This window comes from Bemisia tabaci, chromosome 6, assembly GCF_918797505.1.
Source record: "Bemisia tabaci chromosome 6, PGI_BMITA_v3".
NCBI classification, from domain to species: Eukaryota; Metazoa; Arthropoda; class Insecta; order Hemiptera; family Aleyrodidae; genus Bemisia; species Bemisia tabaci.
The window spans coordinates 51,035,049-51,058,029 of NC_092798.1; the positions used below are offsets into that span (position 1 = coordinate 51,035,049).

General features: G+C 39.2%; 2 protein-coding genes across 3 annotated transcripts in view; one reads left to right on the forward strand and one right to left on the reverse strand.

The window, feature by feature from the left end:
- The first annotated feature begins 2,870 nt into the window (after positions 1–2,870).
- On the forward strand, positions 2,871–11,347 carry LOC109034757 (uncharacterized). The gene is made up of 2 exons (XM_072301883.1): positions 2,871–2,893; positions 9,510–11,347. The coding sequence occupies exon 2, from the start codon at positions 9,513–9,515 to the stop codon at positions 11,007–11,009; it is 1,497 nt and encodes a 498-aa protein (XP_072157984.1). The 5' UTR covers positions 2,871–2,893; positions 9,510–9,512; the 3' UTR covers positions 11,010–11,347.
- LOC109034758 (lachesin) overlaps positions 4,339–22,981 on the reverse strand; it is a 252,465-nt gene continuing 233,822 nt past the window's right edge. Inside the window, exons 4-9 of one of the 2 annotated variants that reach the window (XM_072301889.1) lie at positions 21,518–21,703; positions 20,223–20,415; positions 8,992–9,120; positions 8,283–8,402; positions 7,347–7,517; positions 4,339–6,549 (exon numbers count right to left, since the gene is read on the reverse strand). In XM_072301889.1, the coding sequence (XP_072157990.1) occupies positions 6,215–6,549; positions 7,347–7,517; positions 8,283–8,402; positions 8,992–9,120; positions 20,223–20,415; positions 21,518–21,703 (1,134 nt within the window). In that variant the 3' untranslated portion in view covers positions 4,339–6,214. Of the gene's footprint in view, positions 6,550–7,346; positions 7,518–8,282; positions 8,403–8,991; positions 9,124–20,222; positions 20,416–21,517; positions 21,704–22,981 lie in introns of both variants that reach the window. The other variant, XM_072301888.1, reaches the window with a different exon arrangement.

Sequence of the window (22,981 nt, forward strand, 5' to 3'; positions counted from 1 at the left end):
ACCAATGCATGCATTCAAATGCCACCATCGGCGGACCATTACTCCTTGCAGACAGAGCAGGCAACATGACGTCTCTTCTTTTCGTTATCTTAATCATCAACTGGTTTTTTCCCTCACATGTCTTATTGGTAACCCTTAAGATTACATTAGCAACTTTTCCTTTATATTAGCAATTTTAAGTCTCATATTAGTGATAAAAGGTTACATCCTCACAATGAGTAGGTCAGTTACTGCTAATCGGTGTGTCTGGTAGTTTGGTGTGCTGCATCTGGTTCGTCATTTTTTGATTTGACGACCTCTCAAGAACAAGGATCTGTCTAAATCGAATTTTCTGTGATTATTTTACAAAAAATGGGGCTGAGAAAGAAATTCATCAGCCTTTTTACATGCACTAGTTGGTAGAAATGTTGCAACATCTGATCGATGGTCAAGAAGAACTCATGTGCTCTCGTTAGCAGGGAAGATGAGATAGATGATAAGTGAAAGAGTGTCGAATGATAACAGTGTGTGGGGCAGTATTTTCACACACATAAGGACAGACAAAAATTTCTTTAAGGGAGCGTTTGCAAGAATGCCAAAAAAAATCACTTCTCAGCCCTGTTTTTCTCAATATGAGCATTATCATTTAAATTTCCACGGCTCATTTCATTTATTTATTTCAATTCCATTTCAATGGCTCATCATTGTCAGGAGATTGCGTAAAACATAAAACAAAATAATAACCTAGTTTAGCTGGCACTGAATTTCTCGGTATTCTGTGCAGGGTCCTGTAAGAATCTTTTTGAAAATAACCATATGTTTACAGGTTTTACAATAAATTAAGTGGAGGCGTTCATTCTTACAATCAATAAATTTTACTACCGAATGCAAGGTACACTCTACTACAGGTATGGACAAACGGGGTGCCCAAGTAGCAGCGCTGAGAAAATCGGCGATCGAGTGATGTATGAAGTCGTTCCGTCCATTTGCCGCGCAGGTCTTCGCAGTCGTACTCTCGATGCTGTCAAATCTACGCGTTTTGACGACTTTCTAAAATTCCATTTGTCCATACCTGTAGTAGAGTGTACCTTGACCGAATGGGCACAGGTTTTTGAAGTAGGGTAATTCTACTCTCTCAGGTTGGTAGCCTCATGCCGCTCTCTGATTGGCCGACTCCAACTCGCCTTCTTGTATCATCCTCTCTCTCGTTGTTCATATTCATGTAGCTCTTTTGATACAATACTATCTCCCATGTATTTCACGCTTGAAATAACTGTTATTTATTTCTCGCGCTTATCCACCCTCTATCATTCACTTCTAATTTGAGTCAAATCCTCTGTTTAGGCTCCGACCACAGAGCTGTAATTGTTCCGCAGCCAAAGTATCAAAGTGTGCAACTCCATTCGCAACGTTGCAGGCTTACTGCCATACTTTATGTTTTCTTTGAAAAACTAGTTAATGTAATTTATTGAAAAGTTCCTGGATTTTTCTTCTTTATCAGCAGAAAATTCTGTAAGAACATCAAGCTTTGAAGTTGGTTTGTTTCTTTTTGTCAAAGAAATGTTGAAGCTCTGCAATGGAGATACTTTGTCTCCCTCTTTTGCCATTTATAGCAGAATCCATTGATCTCTGTGTTGAACACCAAAAAGAGCGTCATGCTCCGGTCTAAGAAGTTGGTAACTTCCTCTTCATAAATGTGTCTCTCGAAACTTCCAAATCAGTGACTCGTCATGCTTGGAGATAAATGTGATTATTACAATGGAGAAGTGAAATTTGTTGCATGAAAGTCATGATCAAATTTTTATTTTCTGATTCCAGGTTGACAACCTCTGGTGTGTAATATTTTCTGTTTTTTCACCTCATTGGAGTTTTATCAGAGCGGAGGAACGGCTATTTAAGCAGGTATTATTTTTGGACTTGTTTTTTTCTCTTTTACTTACTTGAGGAAAAATTTGTATGGTCTTCTCGTAAGTCCTATGGTAAGATGTATGTTTGAGTTTCTTGCCAAATTAAGTCCAACGTGCGTCAATTTGGCATTGTCTGTGTCTCAAAGAAATTTTCTAAATAGGCCACCAGACAGAGTTAGAATCAGAAGAAAACATCGCATGCTTTCTCTTCAAAATCTTAGGTAGAAAACAGTTCCCTAATTGGAAACTTTGAAATGCAACTCCTAAACAAGGTAAAAACAATTATTTTCAACACAGATCAAATAGAAGTTAGACTCTACAAATGACGTCATTCGTATTTTTGCCATTTCACCAATGTTAATTGTAAACACCCATATTTTGTTTAGGAGTTACTTTGCAGACTTCCAGTTGTGTGATTCGTTTTCCTCGTAAAATTTTGAAGAGAAAACATGATGCTTAGTGCTTTAATCCTACCTTAATGAGAGGCTCATTTTCCAAAAAATGGCATTTTCGACTCGATTTAACGACTTTTCCTCTCAATTTCACTGAGAATATTCTCTGGGCTTACGAATAAACTGCTACACACGCTCAGTTCTGTCACTTCCTGTTTAAGTTCAACCTCCCATTAAAGTTTGCCAGGTAGTAAATACCCTAAGGGTCATTCTATGCCAATCAACCGGACCAGTTTACCACCCGTCTTGGATTTGCGCGATTTTTTTAATTTGCTCTTTAAGTCAAAGGACAAGAAAGTCCAAATTGTTAGCCCAAAATACTCTGTAGGTCTTGAGAAAAAAATGATCAAAGTTTTGATGATTTTTTAGAAATTGCATCTCTTGAATCACGAAAACAGCTGTGCCTGCCCTTTGAGAAATCTCTGTAAAAATTTGAGTTTTAAAGATATCTGGCCAAATCGGGCACCCATTTTTGGATTGTATAAGCGGCATTCCATGTGAAATCACCCAGCTTTCAGAAAATTTGTTACTTGGCTGACTCAGAAATTGACGAAGGTATGAATACATATTCATTTACGTTCAAAAAGACCAAAAATATTCTATTTTAATTTAGCACTGCAGCGTTGCCATATGACTTTGATATATGGAAAAAATGCTGTTAGCGGTAAATAAAATAGCTTACAAAGAAATTATGCTATTGGAGGAATCAAAAAAAGAAACTTTAGCTCTTTGTATGGACTTTCAACACAATGCAACCCAATTTCTTCACCCTCAAATTTTAATGGTTTAATTTAGGCCTTGAAATTGGGCCGAAATTTGCCAATTTGACCAATTTAAGGCTGATATTTGAAGAGGAAGGAATAAATGCTAAGGACTGGAAATTTTACTGCTAGTAGATCTACACCAAGGAAACTAAATGATCAAATATCAGCGTACAGATATTTACCCTTTTTCTGTGAGAGTTGCTCCAAGATAGCTTACATTCAAATTTCACCCAAGTTCAGCCCGCTACAACTCAAAAGGGTCTTATAATTCCCAAAATTTCAGGTTACTTGGAACCCCTGGCGGTTTTGGTCCACGAAACATTTTTTCATATCATGCATACTCTCAGTGACCTGTGTACAAATTTTTAGCCAGATGTCTTCAAAATTCAATTTTTAAGTACAGAGATTTTTCAAAGGGCAGGCACAGCCGTTTTAGTGATTCGAGAAGTGCAATTTTTGAAAAATCATCAAAACTTTGATCATTTTTTTCTCAAGACCTACTGGGTATTTTGGACTAAAAATGTAGACTTTCTTGTATTTTGACTTTAAGAACAAATAAATAAAAAAAATTGTGCAAATCTGAGATGGGTGGTGAACTTTTTTCATTTTTTTGGTTGAGATGGCATGGAATGACCCCTAAGTTTTAGCTGCACAACTAAACAGTTTAATTCATGCATAATCTTAGCAATGTTGAAATGGGTATAAGCTGTTTGGTCGGAAAGGTCCTCATATGATGCTTACATATGGATAACTCTGAAGTTAGTCTGTACCAAAAAAGAAGTATGGGAAAGACTTGGATTTCCATCAAATTACTGCGGTATTTTGAAGCAGAGGTTTTAAAACTTTTTAATCCTATTATTAAAAAAAAGATTGAAAATGGAGGAGAAAACCAACTTTTTAAATTTTAATTTCAGGAAAGAATACTATAACATTCTAAATTATGTTTTAAATTCTAAAATTAAGTCTGATGCTTTTAAGATTTCCCTGCATTTGCAAGTGAGACCCGAGACTGCTCAATTTGGTCGGGGATGCAACTCTCTCAGTCATCCTAAATGACAGGCTCTGATTAGTTTTTCAGTATGATCATCCGTGTTGTAGTAAGAATCAGTCCGATCATTTCTTTTAAAACCAACTGATAAGCTGTCTTTACATTGACATTGACTGTTCTCATAGTTTATGGTCAGCAAAGAACTCAATGAATAAGAAAATCAACTAGGAAAGAAAAAATCGGAAACATCAGATTTTTCATTTATTTCAGTTAATAACATCATTAAAACAAAAGAAAAATATTGGAAGACAAATTTTTGATAAAATCGAGACTAAACTCTTAAACCTAACACTAGTAGAGTGATACTAGTAAAGATCTTGCAGGCGAAGCACAGAATTTACTGAGCAGGATAGTTTTTCACATCTGGGCAAATCTGTGTTTCACCATTGCACAGAAAATACTTTCATTTTATTGCATTAGAAACAACTCCACCCAATGGCTGTTATTCCTAGCTGATATTTCAATGTTTTGTTTGAAGCACACAATTGAATGGTTTTTTCAAGGAAAATCGTTTATGATAGCGCCAAAGTAGCAGTCAAAAGATTTACTATTCACCTGTTTTGATTCAGAATGAAAAAAGTGATGCATCTATGTGAAGACAGTTCCACACATGGCTAAGTGTAACAGTCCTGCATTAGACTCTTTGAAGAGCAGGCGGGTGGTATCATTTCCAATGCATTGGTCTGATCCAATACAAAAGTTTTATAAACAATGAAAATTAATCATATCGACTTTCAAAATAACTGTAATAATAAGCAAACACTATATTTTAGCAGCTCGCTCATCCTTCGGTAGCTTACCCTGGTAGTTTTTATCGTCTAAGGATATTTAACAGAGAGTTTAACGGAGAGAGGATTCGATATTCACAATTTGTTCTCTTTCAAAATGTATTGTCTCAAATGAATCAACAAGGTTACTAATAGGTAGCAAAATAACAAAGACTTTTTAGATATCTGATGCATTAATAAAAAAAAAAGTTCACATTGAGAATTACATATTTGCAGGATCTATTTTCACTAATATCTTACATGGGTATTTACATAATCTGAGTTTTATCTGCTGCTTAAAACTAACCATCTATTGAGCGTCAGTATGTATGTGTGAATCCAGTCCTTTCCCAGGCGATTCATTGAAATCTGAAACACAGCTTCTCTTTTTAATAATGCAATTATTACAATTTTTAAAGTTAGTAGCCTAGTAGCTGAGAAATCTTCGTCAGTTCTCAGTATATAAATTTCAACATGCAGAAATAATCACCGGTAGTTTCTCTGAACAATTGACGGAATGGCTTTTGTTGATAACGTAAAAAAAGAGAATTAAAAGAATCTAACACAAAGTAACAGCAGGTGGTTGAATTTGGAACTTATTAAATTTGTTTGAGGGTCTTGAGATGTTAATATCCCTTAGTATGGGAATATTTTACCATCATTTTGATGCTGAGAACACCCAGAAATGTCAAGCTGAACAAGAGTTACAGTCGTCTTAATTACACGAAACATAGTTGTAATAAATTTCTTTCCAAAATTTTAATGTGCCGTGTTTCAGGTTTTGAAATGTTGGTCTTTATTGCAACCTCATGCTCTCTTCTTACACAGAAATGAAATAAACTGCTGGAATCTAAGAGAATGTTTTCAGCAAAAAGTCAGGAACCGATTATTTGATTAAATTTGACAAAAAATGCCCTCCTGAATAATTTTCTCTGTGGTACTTTTGAAAGTGGAGGACCACATTTGACCAAAAGGAGCATTATTCTCGCTTTGACATTGTGTAAGATCTCACAAGAATGATTACATTACTGTAACAGAACGATTTATACCAGTTTTTTTAAAAGTCTACATTAAAAGGAATACTTTTCAAATGAATTGAAATCTGCAAAACTTAATCCAAACTGGCTTAAAACTCCTGTACATCAAAACTTATAGAAGGAGTAATTTACATGAAATCTTTTGTACACACTTTTCATGTCCTTCTCAAGTCTTTATGGTTCAGGACTAAGTTTTTTATGGTTCATTCAAATTCTGATATGATTAAAAGCTTGAGAAATTTCGTTTTTATATTTTCCATTCAGAAACAAACACTTAAAACAACCAAGAAGGTACAAATGTTCATCACTGGAAGACCAATTTCGTTGCTACGGTTGTTCTCATCGAAATTGGTTTTATGATGTGATGACTGATTTATCGACCATGTTATTGTGTCCACAAGTTTAACGTCTGTTTTGGATAATCCTGTCGTGACTTCCTGCTTCTCTTCCTCTGTTTTTTGTTGTTTCTTCTTCTTGTGGTAATGTTTATCTTTTCCATGATTGAACTCAGGCTCTTTTCTCTGCGGTTTCTCTATCTCCTTGAACCGATTTAGGAAGGAGCTTTGTGTTGTTGTTGGTTTATCTTGTCGTAATTCTGAAAAAAAAGGAACAGTTTTATCAGTTGCAATGAAAAGATGATACTGTATTATTCTTTTTCAGCATGACAGAAAGTGGCTCACTATTGAAAATAACATTTTGTTGAGCATAAAAGATTGCTAACTTACCAAGGAATAAGTACTCTACTGAGCAAAATGCGGTACCTTTTAAAAACTTCAAGAGTTTCAACTCTTTTAGTTTTGCATTTCTTTCATACTATTTAAACAAACAGTTGATTCCAACAGTCAAGTCAAAACTAGTGCAGAAGTAAAACTTTGAGAATAATTTTTTAGGAAGGACCGTGTCTGAAACTTTTTGCCTCTACTATTGTGGCATTACTGTTGTGTCTTGATTTTGGGGTTTTTTTTCTCATTTTTTTCTCTCTCCCTCTCTCCTCCTCTCTAAAAGATCATGCAAATATTTTCGAGGAAGTATCTAGATGATTGGATAAAATTTTACTTTCAAGTGAGAACACAAAGAAAAAAAATATAGACAAAATTACAGAATGAACCAATGCCATAAACATTTGGAACGTTCCTAATCATTTAAGAACATTTAGCGAGAACATAGAAATTTTCCAGAAATAAGTAATGAGTGAAAAGAAAGGTCATAAATTGGCAATCTCCAAAGCAAAGCTTTTTAGTTCCTATTCCCCCTTTTTAACTTTACTTGTTACTGTCATGCTAAATTGAATCATAGAAACTTCGTGGGGGGAACTACAAATTTTACTGCAAAAGAGTAGCAAAATTTTATAAAAAATTTTCTATTATTTTTTTGCTATTGAATCATATTTACCTTGAAGCCTGATGATGCCCTCAGCTTTTCCAAGTGCATTTACTGCAATGCACTGGTAGCTCCCAAAGTCTTTTCTCTCCATGTTTCGTATTGTGAGATTCATCACCAAAGAGTAATCGTTCAGCTGTGTCTCAAGAATGGTGTATTTAATGCTGGGCATAAGTTTTTCACCTGAGAAGAAACAATTTGCCTTTAGCAACGCAGGATCAACAATTCTTTACAATACCTTCCACTAGAATATAATGGTTTAATATAGACAATTCGTGCTTTTAATGTAATTGGAGCTTGTGCTTTAAATTAAAGGTGGATGGAGTTATGGAGATATGGAGTTGATAAGCTTAAAAATCGAGACTTCCTTATGAATTTGTGAAAGTGAATCCTGTTCCCTCCCTTTACTTATTTTTTTTTTATTCTATTGGATACTTCAATAGATATAGTCTTGTTGTTATTTCAAATTTCGGTTCTCATGATGATGGCCCCTGACTCAAACTAAACTATTTACATGTGTCCAAAATGGCTGTATGAGAAAAAAAGTAATGTTATCCATCTTATTCCGCCGTAGCATTACCTTTTTCTTCGAATCAAAAGATGCATTCATTTTCTTCAACGTCACTGCATGCCAAAGTGGCAATGTAAGTGAAATGAAACAGAACTTTGAGTAACCACAAAAGAACAGAGCTCTGTGCATTTTCATATTGAAAGTAGGGTAGAGAGAAAGTGGAAGTGGGGACCCAGGATTCATCCTTTTGTTTCGACAAACAGCATATTTTAAGAAAAGAACCAATCAGAATTCGAATTAGGCTGGCACCTCATCAAGAATGGGTCTCGTCGTAGTTGTCATGTTGTGTATCTCATTGTCATACTTATCGAGCACATTTGAGTTGAGCACATTTTCCTAATTCTGGTGAGGAATCAAAAGGAATTGAACTTCTTTACCTGTGTCCTTGAACCAACTGTACATTGCCTTTGGAGAAGTTTCAACATAACATTGCAAAAATACATCCTTGCCGACAGGAGCAACAATGAGTTGATTTGTGACCTTTATCACTGGATGAACTGAAAAAAGTTAAGCAAAGAAAGAATTATAAATTTTTTTCTTTGAGTTTGAACTTCCTAAAAAAATAAAAAAAGTCCCTGAAGGTTTTTTCTATATTTATATAGAATGTCTTCTATTTATGTACCATATCCCCTTGTTGGTCAGGAAACACTCTTATTTTGGATTATGTAACAATGCAGACATGAAAAGTTTACAATTTCAGCCGTTGGTATTATAAAACGATACTACCTGGCTCCACAGTGCATTCAAAGCACCTTGCTCTTTTACAATTTACGATTCACTCATTTGTTTTCTAATAAATAGGTATACATTCAGGGCTAAGGGCACATTTTAGCTCATTTTAGAAACGGTATCCATCCCATTAGTTTCTCCATGCAGATAGGTGCTTCGACAAATAAATAAGAATCAGTAATGCCTCATCACAAAATGCAGTTGAAATTTCAATACGCATGTACTTTAAGTTCTTTTGAACTTTTCAATGTATAATCTCTGAGTCAATTTAAATTCATTTATTCTGAGTTTGAATATATACTGATTTCCATTAAAGTTGAAAATATCACCAAAAGATACAAGTAGGAATTAACTTACAATGGACTTGTACAAAAAATCTCTTGCTGACAATTGGAGGCACTCCGTTGCTTGCAATGCAGAGGTACATCCCCATGTCGGTACGATGAACATTTTGTAGCAGCAAATTTTCATTCTCGTGGAACTTGACTGCTGTGAACAATCATTGATGTCTTTGTAAAATTCCTTTTTTAATATTGAATATTTCTCCAGAAACATCAGTTGTATCTGGAGTGTAACACACTAGTGAGCAGTAATGATTGTAACTCTTCTTAAGTTTGGACGTTTTAAGCCAATTGTGGGTGGATTTTGTCAATTTTAATCTCACCATGATTGTAGAGCATAGTAACTCTGGCAGGAAATTTTGTGCGCTGCACTAGGAATACTTTCCTGTCCCATGTGTAATTCCCTTCCCTCTCCGTCAAGGTACTCTGTTTTTGAAAATTTTCATGCTCAAAACTTTTTTTCATGCTTTCAGCTGAAATCAAGTTTGCAAGTCAGTATTTTAAATTTGTTCTAATAGGAAAATTTGTTTCTAGATTATGCCCGGGAAAAAGAAAAAACTTAATGCCAAGAAAAAAGCAGAAAATCAGAGACATGTGGAACACCGGAGACAACGCGAGGAAGAAGAAGCAGCCAGACCAAAAAGTTTCAACGAAGCAGGACCCTCATCTGCTCCAGGCTTTGCAAAGAGGAAAGAAGATTGTTGCTCGGCCAAACATCATCACTCGGACCATCATCACCACGATGATCATCACTCTACAGACTCATTTGATTCTGAAGGAATATTCGACCTTGAAGAACAGATAGATCTCATGGATCTTTCAAATCTATCCGATCCAAACCAAGACGGCATTTCCTTCTACAACTTTGATCAGTACAATAATACCATCCATACAGGGATAGCCATTGTTCAGGAACCGGTTCAAGATGAAAAGCATTCTGGGTCAGAAAACGAAGCATCAGATCCGCCAAAATTCAAGGGCGAATCTGGTTATATACGAACTGTGAGTTTAGCGTCAAGGAAAGTCAATAAACTTTCAAGACCTCACCATATAGACTTATACGACTTATACTTCCAGCTGTCAACTGTGCTGGAATACTTGAGTAATTATACGGTGCAAGTACTCGTTTCCAAAAATAAAGCTTCACGGAAACCTTTCTTGAAGAAATTAGGAGCAAATAATATTAATGAAGACTTACAGAAAGTTCTTGATGGACTGCCTGAGTTTAAAGAGAGTCATAGGAAGCCTATAGATATTGAAGAATTTCAAGCTATACCAGAACAGAAAAAATCAGATTTAAGAAAGTACATCAATAGTCTAGCTCCTCTGCCACAACCGGAGCCGGAACCTAATAACCATGCTTACTTTGAGCGGGGAGATGAAGGAGAGGGAGTTTTGACCAATGATGAATTCCCAAATCCTTTCGCAAGGGTTGGAATCGAAATTGTTGAAAACGAAGAGCCTGTTTTCAACAATCAACCTAATACTACCGATCTTTCTTTACCGCGGTTGTCAATGTTAGCTGCTTTAATCGGTCAAAAGAGAAATTACAAAAGAGTTCGACCAGCATTGACAAATCGCTTGATTGTCGACAATCTGCCAAAAAGATATTTGTCCAAGTTTTTAAATTTGATGACGACTGGGTTTTGTTTCCTTGGTAAACTCATAATAGAGAGCCTTCACTCAGATGAAAAAATTAACCGTGGAAATATTTTTGATTTTCAAGATGGTGATGTAGGTTTTTGGTGGGCAGGAGTAATAATTCTAGATTGGAATGAATATTTGTTAAGGACTGTAAATGGAAAGCCCAAACATAAACCAATTTCTTGTATAAATTACATAAAAACTGTCGGCGAAGGTTCAGTTGCATTTAAAGCAATGTTGAATCTCGGCCCAGACGGTCTGTATTTCACTGATGAAGATCAGAAGAATTTTCAAGAGACTATTGAACGAATAAAACACAAACGTCTGACAGCCCCCAAACCAGAGGGAGCGGATGACGATCATGTTATTGCTAATGTTTTAGAACTTTGAAGATCAGTTACTAGAAGAGGATTTCTTGTAAAAGCTTGATTATCAGTCGTATTTTGTTCGAAGACAACACTCGCAACATGTTGCTAAAACAAGCAACAATCGCATTTTGTCCAGGTTGTTTTGTGTTGTGAGGGTAGGGCTTATTTTCGTGCTCAAAACTTAGGAACCACGGAAGCAACATTGTTGCACATCAACTGCAACTTGCTCAGAGTAAGTCGTTTTTATGTTGTTGCTCAAGACAACGCTGTTATCTAACCTAAAACTCGAATGTGCTCTCTCATTGGTTGTTCAGAATCGTGTAAAAAAAAAAAAAAAAAAAAAAAAACAAGAAAGAAAAACCAGAATCAATTTGTTGTTTCAAACAAAATACGACTGTTCTCTTTCTAGCTATTCACAGCAAGTACAGTGGCTCAATCAGAATCTAAGTCTTAAATCTGGAACTTTGTATGTACAATGTATTTTTATTGCATAATGTTCAATTTCTTTCATTGGGGTCTCATATACAATGCTTCTGTTCCTTTTAATTAAGATCAAAAATAGTCAGTCAAAACCACACAATTTGAATTTATTATCAAGGGTTCTTTTTCGGTAAATGTGTTTAGTCTTGATATCACACATTCTGTGAGCTAAAACAGATCTTCTCTTCTTCTCAGAAAGTATGATTTTAGGTTTTCAAAATCACTGATATTGGGAAATCGCACAACTTTCAGAACTGCTGTAGTTGTATATCAATGGTAAAACTTCAGAAAATCATATTTTGTTTGCCGTGTTTTAAACATCCGATCTTACTTTATTATATCAAAAGGGTTCAAATCAACAGTATTGCTTTAGGTTTTCTCTGAATCCTTCCACAAAGAAAAAAATTCCAAGAAGTTTTCAAAAAATATGTTGAGTCCTTTTTTTTTAAAAAAAAAATGAAGTAAGACAGGAAGTCTGCAACATTGCAAACGGACATGTGTGTCCCAACAGTTTCACCGTCGATATATGGCTAGGTCCATTTTGTTTGATGATCTGAAAAATTCAAACCAAACGTATCTGCTCAAATTTAAGCTGTTTTTAAAATTTCAGGATGGAACTTTCTATTAGTTAGTAATTATTATTTCAATATCAAATAAATTAAAATGATTGGCTTTTGATCAACCCTGTTGTCTTCGGTTAGTCCATCTTGTCTACTTTGGAAATACAGGATGCTTAATTTTAGACATCCTGGAATTTCCTTCTTTCTCTTTTGTTGCCTACATTTTTACTGGCCTATTTTAATCTTTATGTTGTTTATTTTATTTTTCCTATACTTTAGTGTGTTAAGGAGGAAGGGCAAAATGAGTTTACATGTCCTTGGGTGAATCGAAATGCCAATTTATCAATTAATCAATTATTTTCAATATAAAGAAATTTGAAATTTTCAAAACATTTTTTACTCTCGTGCATGTAAAGTGATGAAGAAACAACTTGTTTTGTCGGCATAGGTTGGAAATCCTGTGCGACAAATACAGTTAAACGCGTCTGTTTTTAATCAATTGATTTGCAAGTGAGTGAAAAATGAATACATGCTTCAAAATTTATATTTTTTTAAATTTTGAAGTTTCATTGAACTACTAAGTTTCATGCATGTTGGCAAAATTGCCAGCACTCTGTTCAAATTTTAGCGAAACTCATGCGGCGGATTTGCTGTATTTTATTTTATATTATCCAACCCGTTTTGTCCTTTCAATTGACCGGCATTCAATATTTTAGTTATCATGAGTTCAGCAAGTAATGTTCTTCTAGTAGGTATTTAATTATTCATGAGAGGCATCTCCACTAAAAGTGAAAAGCATTTGAACATACAGCTAGTCATGTTCCACATCTCATTTTGTGTACAGAAGAACAACTTATTTGTACGTCTTAAAGAATTTGAACCTTATTTTCTCCTTAATCAAAGTATGTGAAAGCACTCAATCACTCATTGCTGTGAACTTCTCAACAAAATTCCTTCAAATTGTGAATAATTATTTTCCATAAATAAGTTCCTTTTGTTTTGAGATAAATGAATAGTGCTCAAACTTAATTGTCCCGCAGTTGGAGTTCAATTATTGTGTACTTTTCAGCATGGTTACGCATTCTTAATTATCATATTCCTTCTTTGATTATTTGCTAGAAAAGGGATTGGAAGGTGCTTGCTGGAAATGCTTTCTACATTTTTCTGTCTGTTAGTCATCCATGAAGGATGAAAATGAAGGAAATGTAGGCAATGGAGTTTTCTTCTCTATTTGTATATGCAAAGATTACTCCTGTATCTTAAAACCTGTCTTTTTCACCCTTCGTGAAAACAAATAATATTCATCTTATCATTTTACAACATAAGATCCAAAGGCCTATAATATTTTTGGGCGTATTTAAATTGCACTATAAATATGTCCTCTTTGTACTAGCTCAAGAATGTCTTTTCAGTTGTTTTAGGCCGAAGAGACCACTGCATTTATTAATATTCATCTTATCATTTTACAATAGGAAATCCAAAGGCCTGATATTTTTTGGCGTTTGTAATTTGCAGCATAAATATGTCCTCTTTGTACTAGCTCAAGAATGTCTTTTCAGTTGTTTTAGGCCGAAGAGACCATTGCATTTTTAATTATGAACTCTCACTTGAGTCAGGAAATTCATGTGCTTAGGTTGTTCCCGGAATTAAGGAAAAAAGTTGTTACACGTGCCTGATTCATATCATTTTTACTCAAGAGTGAGTTCTCAATGTGCATTTGTGGATTTCTTTTTTTTTATTACTGGCTAGTAATGTTGCTGTCAATCTCCCATTTTTCCTCAATCTCATGATGATAAATACTAAACTCAGGGATGGGAAGGTGAAAAGTATAATTTTTACAGGCCTGCCCCAACCTTCCAAATCAAAGTGATGTTTGATCATGATTTCTACCATAATTTTAGGTTTACATTTTTCTGAAAGGTTTCTTATCGTTTTTGTGTATTTATTGTATTTAATTGTGCCTTTACAAATAAATGAAGTAATAAGTACTATCCCTGCTTCTCATTTCAAAATGTATATTACTTATATGTTGAACCTTATTAATTAATGTTGTCTCCAACTCATCATTTGAGAAACAATACTAACTGAGTACATTCAAAGGTCTTTTAAACGGCACAGTAGTTTTAACGGCGACAATGGCGGATGTGAAAGATTACCTTTTCGAAACACATTAAAAAAACTGTTTTAATTGGCATCGAGAAAATTTTGAGAAAATACTTGAGGTGTGATCTTCGAGATCTGTACATACATTATGCCAGAGCCGAAACATATTAAATTTTTGTGTGAACAAAACAGTTTTTTAAGCGTGTTTCGAAAAGGTAATTTTTCACATCCGCCACTGTTACATATGTATAAGGTCTCATTTATCGAAGGATTCTAGTCGCAATTTAATCTAATGTACCTGAAAATTTCACGGAAAGGGGTCCATCAGTATCCTCAAAAATGAATATTTTATCCCAAGAAATCTGGCAATCTAAGAATGTTAATGCGGCGATTTTCCTTAGCACCGGCAGTGTAGTACTTGTATAACAAATCGAAGGATTCGAGGGTGAAACTGGAGGAGCGCGTCTTGCTGCAAGCTGATAATTGAAATGGATAGACAAAGCTATAGAAAATAGACCCAAAAGGAAAAAGGAGCGATCCTATTGGCTGAAACGGGTGGCTGTCGTCGCCTTAGAGAGAAAATGGGCTACCTATAGGGCCCCCTGTGGATTGCCGTTTGTTAGTCTATTACTTACCTCCTTTGTACCTACATTGCAACCGCCCTTATAGGATACACATCATTTCCCTTTGACTTATTTGTCTATCGCTGTGTCTATCAAAGATACAGCCCACTGAATTTTCCATCGCTTGCAACAATACGACGACGCCACGCGACCATGGCTTCTCCGCAAGCAACAGGAAATCCAGAACGCCTTCAATTGTTCGTGTATGCAGTGAGGATAGCCTCTGAACACGAATAGTTGCACCAACGCAAGGCGTTACCATCGACGGAGCGCTGCCCGCTGCGCAGCGTTTAATCAAGTGCTTTTTACTTTCTCGCTCCCCCGCGACCCTCCGAGAGTGGTTGCACCCTCGGTTGCCCCGTTTCAGGGCACCCAGTGCGAGAGAGACAGAAAATCGCCCAGGTAGCAAGCGTATAAGTGCGAGAGAGATAGAAAATCGCCTTGCACGACGCGATTGTGTGCGAGAGAGACAGAAAACAGCCAGGCGGCTCGCTAAAGTGTGCGAGAGAGACAGAAAATCGCCCAGGTAGGAAGCGTATAAGTGCGAGAGAGACAGCAAATAGCCAGGCGGGACTTGGGTGGTTTTTCCATCAAAGCAGCATCGCGTTCCCCCGCGACCCTCCGAGAGTGGTTGCACCCTCGGTTGCCCCGTTTCAGGGCACCCAGTGCGAGAGAGACAGAAAATCGCCCAGGTAGCAAGCGTATAAGTGCGAGAGAGATAGAAAATCGCCTTGCACGACGCGATTGTGTGCGAGAGAGACAGAAAACAGCCAGGCGGCTCGCTAAAGTGTGCGAGAGAGACAGAAAATCGCCCAGGTAGGAAGCGTATAAGTGCGAGAGAGACAGCAAATAGCCAGGCGGGACTTGGGTGGTTTTTCCATCAAAGCAGCATCGCGTTCCCCCGCGACCCTCCGAGAGTGGTTGCACCCTCGGTTGCCCCGTTTCAGGGCACCCAGTGCGAGAGAGACAGAAAATCGCCCAGGTAGCAAGCGTATAAGTGCGAGAGAGATAGAAAATCGCCTTGCACGACGCGATTGTGTGCGAGAGAGACAGAAAACAGCCAGGCGGCTCGCTAAAGTGTGCGAGAGAGACAGAAAATCGCCCAGGTAGGAAGCGTATAAGTGCGAGAGAGACAGCAAATAGCCAGGCGGGACTTGGGTGGTTTTTCCATCAAAGCAGCATCGCGTTCCCCCGCGACCCTCCGAGAGTGGTTGCACCCTCGGTTGCCCCGTTTCAGGGCACCCAGTGCGAGAGAGACAGAAAATCGCCCAGGTAGCAAGCGTATAAGTGCGAGAGAGATAGAAAATCGCCTTGCACGACGCGATTGTGTGCGAGAGAGACAGAAAACAGCCAGGCGGCTCGCTAAAGTGTGCGAGAGAGACAGAAAATCGCCCAGGTAGGAAGCGTATAAGTGCGAGAGAGACAGCAAATAGCCAGGCGGGACTTGGGTGGTTTTTCCATCAAAGCAGCATCGCGTTCCCCCGCGACCCTCCGAGAGTGGTTGCACCCTCGGTTGCCCCGTTTCAGGGCACCCAGTGCGAGAGAGACAGAAAATCGCCCAGGTAGCAAGCGTATAAGTGCGAGAGAGATAGAAAATCGCCTTGCACGACGCGATTGTGTGCGAGAGAGACAGAAAACAGCCAGGCGGCTCGCTAAAGTGTGCGAGAGAGACAGAAAATCGCCCAGGTAGGAAGCGTATAAGTGCGAGAGAGACAGCAAATAGCCAGGCGGGACTTGGGTGGTTTTTCCATCAAAGCAGCATCGCGTTCCCCCGCGACCCTCCGAGAGTGGTTGCACCCTCGGTTGCCCCGTTTCAGGGCACCCAGTGCGAGAGAGACAGAAAATCGCCCAGGTAGCAAGCGTATAAGTGCGAGAGAGATAGAAAATCGCCTTGCACGACGCGATTGTGTGCGAGAGAGACAGAAAACAGCCAGGCGGCTCGCTAAAGTGTGCGAGAGAGACAGAAAATCGCCCAGGTAGGAAGCGTATAAGTGCGAGAGAGACAGCAAATAGCCAGGCGGGACTTGGGTGGTTTTTCCATCAAAGCAGCATCGCGTTCCCCCGCGACCCTCCGAGAGTGGTTGCACCCTCGGTTGCCCCGTTTCAGGGCACCCAGTGCGAGAGAGACAGAAAATCGCCCAGGTAGCAAGCGTATAAGTGCGAGAGAGATAGAAAATCGCCTTGCACGACGCGATTGTGTGCGAGAGAGACAGAAAACAGCCAGGCGGCTCGCTAAAGTGTGCGAGAGAGACAGAAAATCGCCCAGGTAGGAAGCGTATAAGTGCGAGAGAGACAGCAAATAGCCAGGCGGGACTTGGGTGGTTTTTCCATCAAAGCAGCATCGCGTTCCCCCGCGACCCTCCGAGAGTGGTTGCACCCTCGGTTGCCCCGTTTCAGGGCACCCAGTGCGAGAGAGACAGAAAATCGCCCAGGTAGCAAGCGTATAAGTGCGAGAGAGATAGAAAATCGCCTTGCACGACGCGATTGTGTGCGAGAGAGACAGAAAACAGCCAGGCGGCTCGCTAAAGTGTGCGAGAGAGACAGAAAATCGCCCAGGTAGGAAGCGTATAAGTGCGAGAGAGACAGCAAATAGCCAGGCGGGACTTGGGTGGTTTTTCCATCAAAGCAGCATCGCGTTCCCCCGCGACCCTCCGAGAGTGGTTGCACCCTCGGTTGCCCCGTTTCAGGGCACCCAGTGCGAGAGAGACAGAAAATCGCCCAGGTAGCAAGCGTATAAGTGCGAGAGAGATAGAAAATCGCCTTGCACGACGCGATTGTGTGCGAGAGAGACAGAAAACAGCCAGGCGGCTCGCTAAAGTGTGCGAGAGAGACAGAAAATCGCCCAGGTAGGAAGCGTATAAGTGCGAGAGAGACAGCAAATAGCCAGGCGGGACTTGGGTGGTTTTTCCATCAAAGCAGCATCGCGTTCCCCCGCGACCCTCCGAGAGTGGTTGCACCCTCGGTTGCCCCGTTTCAGGGCACCCAGTGCGAGAGAGACAGAAAATCGCCCAGGTAGCAAGCGTATAAGTGCGAGAGAGATAGAAAATCGCCTTGCACGACGCGATTGTGTGCGAGAGAGACAGAAAACAGCCAGGCGGCTCGCTAAAGTGTGCGAGAGAGACAGAAAATCGCCCAGGTAGGAAGCGTATAAGTGCGAGAGAGACAGCAAATAGCCAGGCGGGACTTGGGTGGTTTTTCCATCAAAGCAGCATCGCGTTCCCCCGCGACCCTCCGAGAGTGGTTGCACCCTCGGTTGCCCCGTTTCAGGGCACCCAGTGCGAGAGAGACAGAAAATCGCCCAGGTAGCAAGCGTATAAGTGCGAGAGAGATAGAAAATCGCCTTGCACGACGCGATTGTGTGCGAGAGAGACAGAAAACAGCCAGGCGGCTCGCTAAAGTGTGCGAGAGAGACAGAAAATCGCCCAGGTAGGAAGCGTATAAGTGCGAGAGAGACAGCAAATAGCCAGGCGGGACTTGGGTGGTTTTTCCATCAAAGCAGCATCGCGTTCCCCCGCGACCCTCCGAGAGTGGTTGCACCCTCGGTTGCCCCGTTTCAGGGCACCCAGTGCGAGAGAGACAGAAAATCGCCCAGGTAGCAAGCGTATACGTGCGATTTGCCCCGAGAGTATTCATTCCTTTCTCACATGAAACATGGAATTGATACACGGACGAAGTTAGTAATAATGCGACAAGCGTAAAGTCCACGGGAAAGTTGGGAGAGGGTAACGAACGAAAGGATGTGATGAAACGTAAACAGTGGCGTGGCGAGCATTAAGATATATCGATTGTCATACCATTTAAACCTATGGAAAAGGATCGATGAACAGGGATTTGGCAGCGAACACCTTAATAATCGATTCTTTACCTTAGGTTTAATGGCATAACAATCGATAGGTACATGGCAATGAAGATGTTGCACATGTGAGGAATTTGCGATTTGACTATCAATTCTTAAGTAAAAGTTCGCGAGAAACACGATTGTGCCATTGGTTTTCTCTGAACTTCCAAGCTCAAAAAAGCCCTAAAGTTGAGGCCAACATGGAGGGGATATCCCACGCTATCCTGCGAGTCCACGTCTACATCAAGAAAAACTCTTCGTCTCCATGCAAAAATAGGGAGCAAATACATTAGCAGGGTTGCCGTGTTTTTAGTTGTGGAGTCCCCAAATAAAGTGATAGCCCTGTCAATGTATTTGCTCCCTATCTTTGCATAGAGAGTTTGTCTTGATGTAGAGGTAGACTCTCAGGATAGCGTGGGATATCACATCCATTTTGGCCTCAACTTGAGAGCTTTTTTTGAGCTTGTGAGTTAATTTCAGAGAAAATCAGTGGCACCATCGTGTTTCTCGCGAACTTTTACATAAGAATTAATAGTCAAATCGCAAATTCCTCACCCATGCAACATCTCCATTCACGCCACGCAACTGAGTAAAACGAGCACTCGCTGGATTCCTCCTGTTAAAAAAAGATAAGCCCGTCACTCTATTGACGTGACATCGAAAAAGGGACTCCTGTCAATTTCTCCGTCGGCGAGCTGAGAAACACGACGAGATCTTGATTGTGAAGTTTTGATACAACTATACGTGCTCTCCGGATGTCCGTGTTGCATACCCACAAAAATGCGGGCGTTTTGGTTTCTCTTGCTTCTGAGATAGAATACTTTTTTTTACTGTGTTGAGAAGAGGCAGATGGAGGAATGGACCGCGTTTACTAGAAAAGAACCAACTCGCATCCACTATTGCCAAATTTAACTGGACAATTTAATTTTTTACAAGATTGCGTTCGTGCGAATTATTTAGAAAACTTTCGGGAATTTGCTTCGTAATATGCGGGAAATTCACCGCAATTTGCACGCAATTTCGCACAAGCGTTTTCATGTAAAAAAGTAAATTGCCCAATTAAATTTGGTCATAGCTGATGTGGCTTGGTTCCTCTCTGCTTAACGCAGTCTAAATATACCTACGTATCTCTTAAAATGTAAAGAACAAGGGACTCCTGGCCATTTCTCGGTCGGTCGGCGAGCTGAGCACTGGAAAAAAAAACACATTGGATCTAGAGTCCAGACTCTTAAAAACATCGACAAGAAAAAATACTCTTGATTCAATCAGATTTAAGCTTAAATCAAGAACCAAGCCTCTTAAGTTGAGCGGATTTCCTTTTGATTTAAGCTTAAATATGATTGAATCAAGAGTCCTTTTTCTTGTCAATGTTTTCAAGAGTCTGGACTCTAGATCCAATGTGTTTTTTTTCCGGTGAGAAACGCGACTCGTCATTGATTGTCAAGTTTTGATACAACTATTCGTGATCTTCGGATGTCCGTGTTGCATACCCACAAAAATGCAGGCGTTTTGGTTTTTCTCGAGCTTCACGATAAATACAGCGGGTTTTACGGGCACCGAGTGAGCCATCTTGGAGGATCTCTCAGGCTACGCTCTTGCGTATGTTAATGATAAGTGATGTCACTTATTACCTTGTTTTTCTCGGTTATTTTCTTGGCGGAAAATAATATGTTTATTGTCCTCCCGCTTCCAGTGAACGGAGGGGTCTGGCGTGCCTGTCGTCAAACACCTGAGTTTGATTGTTCCGCCCTCGAGAGCAACATAGTCGTCCGAGGACCCATCGTCTAGGATGTCCGGTGGCACCACAATCTCTAGGTGGCCCATCTAAAAACATATCATGATTTAGTGGAAGGCGCACTCAGAATTTAATGACATCGAATTCCTTGCGGGGAGATGCATACATTCCACTAGGCAGGGAGAAAAATCAATGGCTTTATAAACCTATTGAGGGGCTTGGAGGACGCAAGTTTTGCTATTTCGAGAAATACGCGTTACAAGTTTCGAAATTACACGGATCCATATGGCAGAAAGAAAGTTCAAGCTGACTTTTTCATGCTTAAAAATTGGAGTTTAGGATCGAATTTGTCACAGAGTATGCATTACGACTAGTTTCACTTGAAATCATTAATATTTCAATTTTTTCAAAAACTGCAGTTCTACGCCTTGTCCTCCAAGATCCTCAATTAGTGGTTTATATGGAACACCAATAAGACTGGTAAATTAACTAATGATTCTCGGTCTGTGAACCATACTTAGGTATAAATACCATACTTGGTATATACACTAACACTAGGGTATATCTGCTGTTATTATTCATCGCCTTCACTACTATTAGTGGTGTTCCATGTGAACCACTAAGGCCTATTATAAGCCATAGATTTTCCTTCAGTGAATCAAATTTGCAAGCGACAGTGAGTCTATAGGTATATGTAAATGGACGAATGAACGGCTCCTGTAAAAAATCAATGGCTAAAGTTGAAAATGCGTGTTTTTTACTATGACGTTGCAAAATATGCCTTGAATTTATTGTATTAATTTTTTCTTTTGAGAGGGGAGGGGAGGGAGAGGGGAGAGAAACAGAAGAAAAAGTGACCAATTGTTATCACTAGAATTTTGGCGACTTTTCTTCATTTTTTCAGGAGTACGCATTTATAATAAGTTTCAAGGAAATTATTTTTGATATTTTCCTTGTAATTAATATACTAAAATAATACATAATCGGAGATGTCGAAACATTGTCTTTTTGGTACACGTTATAAATGTCAGCCGTTTGTATGGATAATTTTGTATTTTTTTTAAACGTATATTTTTAATCAAACTACTATTAACTTGGCGTAAGCTCTGACAAGATTTTCACAGAACTTGAATACTGCACGGGAAAATTACTTGCAGTGGAAAGAGAAGAGTAAGACATAAAATCTGAGACCTGGCTCCGCATGGGGTCTGTGTTTATTTGGCACATGTACGTTCCTGAGTCATTACTCTGGACGTTACTGATTGAAAGTTTCCATGTGTTATGACCGTTGTGAGTCACGCTAAGTCGGGTGTTGTGAGCCACCAGGTGGGTGTGAATCGCAAGAATTGCTTTTGAGTCTGATTTGATCCACGCCACCTGTAAGAACCGAGGAAAATAAAATATTAAATACATACTAAAGTCGATCTGAACAATAACAATGGAATAACATACATATTTCACTGCTACTAGTAAGAATAAATCGATTTGCATTGTCTCTCCCTGACGTCTAACATGACGAACTTAATAACGCCAATAGTTTATGCAGAGTGTCTCAGATCGGAAGGCGGAAACTTCAGAGATCGGTATCAATTATATTATTAGGTGGCCTATAGGTAGCCCTTAGGTAGAATAATAAGTATCACTAGTATAAAAAAGATTAAAATATCATAGTTGAATGAAACATAATATCAATGAAAAGAAGAGACATCAATTTGTTTAAAATCGAAATAAGACTATTTTTTTTTATATTCTTGCGTTTGAGCGTTTTCAAGGGGAGCTATGATCCCTTAAATTTTCTACGAAGAAGTTGATTTTTGTGAACTGAAGCCACTGCCATCAACAAAATTACACGACATTTTGAGCTGGGAGGTATTTTTATGCGATTTACCCAGATTTGTTGACAAAAAAGTAAAAAACAAAAACACGGGGGACGAAGCCCTAATAAGCTCCCTAAAAATATATCCCCTATTAAAATGGCTCAACTAATATCATATATCAGTATACCGTTTTATTTCTATCTGAGGAATCGATCCTTGAAGTTTCTGCCCTTCGATTTTGAAAACCTTCCGTTATAAGTGCGATTATTCGTGGAAGCGGAGGCCAAAGTCAACGCAAAGGAATCGTCTCTCCTCCAACGTAATGACGTACTTCGATTCCTACAAGAGCCCCGTTAAGCATGGAGGTATACGTACAACAGGGCTGACGTGGACAATGACATACGTCCTTACGCCAGAGGAGCGAAGAAAATCGTCGGAAAAACTACTGCATCTAAAAATTAAGCTAATTCCAATCACAGCGCGAGGCATTGTTTCGCAAAACAATACGTAAGTTGGAAATCTGCTTCCGAATCTGGAGACCGCTTTTTCAGTCGTGTCGCCGGATCTGCCCCCAGCCCGACTCATCTCCGCAGAGGTTAGATTATTAGATTAAGTAAACTTTAAGATCCGACTTACAACTTCCTATCCCTTTCCAGCCCTCTCCTTCTTTCGTTTTGTCGTCGCGTTTTTTCACGCTGCCTTTCTGGGTTAGGGCGGATTGTATTGAGGAATGGAGTCTAGCGTGAATACATTGATAAGTAAAAAGTGTGAGAGAGATAACTAAATCAAAAGAGCGCGTGGATACCCGGTCCGTGAAAGCGAACCGCGCGCTAAGGCA

Coding starts and splice junctions, on each gene's coding strand:
- LOC109034757 (XM_072301883.1), top strand. CDS start 9,513: ATGCCCGGGAAAAAGAAAAAACTTAATGCCAAGAAAAAAGCAGAAAAT.